Source organism: Echinops telfairi, unplaced genomic scaffold (assembly GCF_000313985.2).
Source record: "Echinops telfairi isolate 266 unplaced genomic scaffold, ASM31398v2 ScPeMD7_70;HRSCAF=299, whole genome shotgun sequence".
Lineage (NCBI taxonomy): Eukaryota > Metazoa > Chordata > Mammalia > Afrosoricida > Tenrecidae > Echinops > Echinops telfairi.
Window position 1 is genome coordinate 22,173,636 of NW_022103968.1, and position 1,889 is coordinate 22,175,524.

At 49.5% G+C, this 1,889-nt stretch overlaps 1 protein-coding gene across 1 annotated transcript in view; it reads left to right on the forward strand.

Moving 5' to 3' along the window:
• SORCS1 (sortilin related VPS10 domain containing receptor 1) overlaps positions 1–1,889 on the forward strand; it is a gene marked incomplete at its 5' end in the record, with an annotated part of 617,874 nt that overhangs the window by 585,983 nt on the left and 30,002 nt on the right. Inside the window, one exon of the mRNA XM_045291424.1 lies at positions 822–953. Coding sequence (XP_045147359.1) covers positions 822–953 — 132 coding nt within the window. The remainder of the gene's footprint in view (positions 1–821; positions 954–1,889) is intronic.

Genomic DNA, 1,889 nt, shown 5'->3' on the forward strand with positions numbered 1-1,889 from the left:
TGCCTTGTAGTTCTTTCCTCTATTTCCTTTTACTTTCCTCTTGTCCTACTATCATGCTCAGCCTTCATTTGGGTTTCAGTAATTCCTCTCAGTTATATTACCCTTGATCAAGCCCTACCAGGCCTCCTACACCCTCCTCACCACCGATTTGGATCACTTGTTCCCTTGTCCCTGGGTTGGTTAACACCACTTCCTTTCCCCCCACCTCCTCCTCTCCCCAGTCCTCCCGGAACCATTGGTCCCGTTGTTTTCTCCTCCAGATTGTTTATCCCCTGGCAAGAATTTTAAACAGAGACACGGGATCTGTGTTGGTCTCTAAGAAGACAAATCTGGAAGGAGTAGCAGATCTCTTGAAAATGAAAAGATTATTGTAAATCTTCAGGGAAGAAAGGGTCATAACAGAATCGGGATCATCGCAGTGGATATTTAAACAAGACCTAATAGAACGATTAATGTGGGTGCCAACTCATGAAGCGACTACAAACCGATGATAAATGATAAAGGAGAGAAGGCTTCAAGCCAGGTCTAGGAAAGGACAGCGTCTCTCACCTAACTCAAGAAGGAAGATGTGGGGGGTCAAAAGAAGAACCCTTTTGGTTTGCTTTTTGACTTGTTTGTTGGAAGGTCTCATGTTGGGGGAGCTGGTAATTGACTTCCGAGTCTGCCTCCAGAGCCTCCCTCTAGATGACTACTTCCAGCAGGGCCTTTCCGCCTTCAACCTCTCCCAGCTGTCTTCCTTGCAGCTCCTGGCCCCGTGACGAACACCCAGGCCCTTCTCATTATGCCTTTAGGATTTACTTGAGCCTCTGTCTCGTCCCCAGGCCACAGGAGTCCCAGGCCAGCACATCTTGGTGGCAGTGCTTCCCGGGCTGCCCACTGCTGCCGAGCTCTTTGTCTTACCCTCTCAAGACCCGGCGGGAGAGGGCAAAAGCTCAGCTGAGCATCTGGAGCAGGTGAGTCCCCTGCAGCTGGCAAGGGTTTCTACGAGACCTGGGTTGAAACGGAGGAAGGGGGAGGTAGCGGTTTCTTAGTCTCTGACCTACAGCTCCTTAAGTTCTTGTTTGTAAACTGGTGACCTAACTACAGCCTCACACAGAAACATGTACAAGAGAATTTATTATAGGGAACGCAAAGTCGTCATTTGTATTCTCTCCTTGATCTCTCGGTATGAATCCATTTCAGTGGCTACACAGACCTCACCGACCAAATCCACAATTAAGAGGCTTCTTAAGGAAGTTTACAAGTGGTAAAGTTCGTGAGAAATGCTCAGGGTTGAGCGGTCTATCAGGCCACATGACAAAGTTCCATCTAGCCTGCTGACAAATGCCCAACAGGCGTGTCACTCTGCTTAAAGCCTCACCCTGGAGGCATTCGGCTTAAACTCGGGGTCAGCAAACCCAGATGCTGAAGTGCCCAGAGGCACCTCCTCCAGTAAGCCTCGGCCCAAGGGTGCTCTCTCTAAGTCTGAGTAGCAAGCCAACTCCCTGAAGTCAGAGCCTAGATGCGCCCAATTCAGCCAGCCAGCCTCCTGCACAAAGCCCTCAGCATTGCTTGCTCTGTGGGGTGGGAAGTCCTGCCGCTGCTCCTCTGGTGATATCTTGTCCTCTGGACCCAGGAGGTTCGCTGCACAGAGGATGCGCTCAACTCTTGGATTTGGTAATTAGATGCCTCCTGCTGCTTCTCAGGTGGCTGGTTTTATCCACAGCAGGTGGGCATGCCAGGGAATCTATCACCAATTACAGATGAATCCTATCAGTATCTCCCTCAACCTTCTTACCAGACCCATGTAAGGAAAGGTCATTTGGTAAGAGTTACGGACTTTGGTTAGAAGAGCCGTATTAAATAATTCACTGCTGCAACTAAATTAATCGGTGTGTTTAGACCAGTGG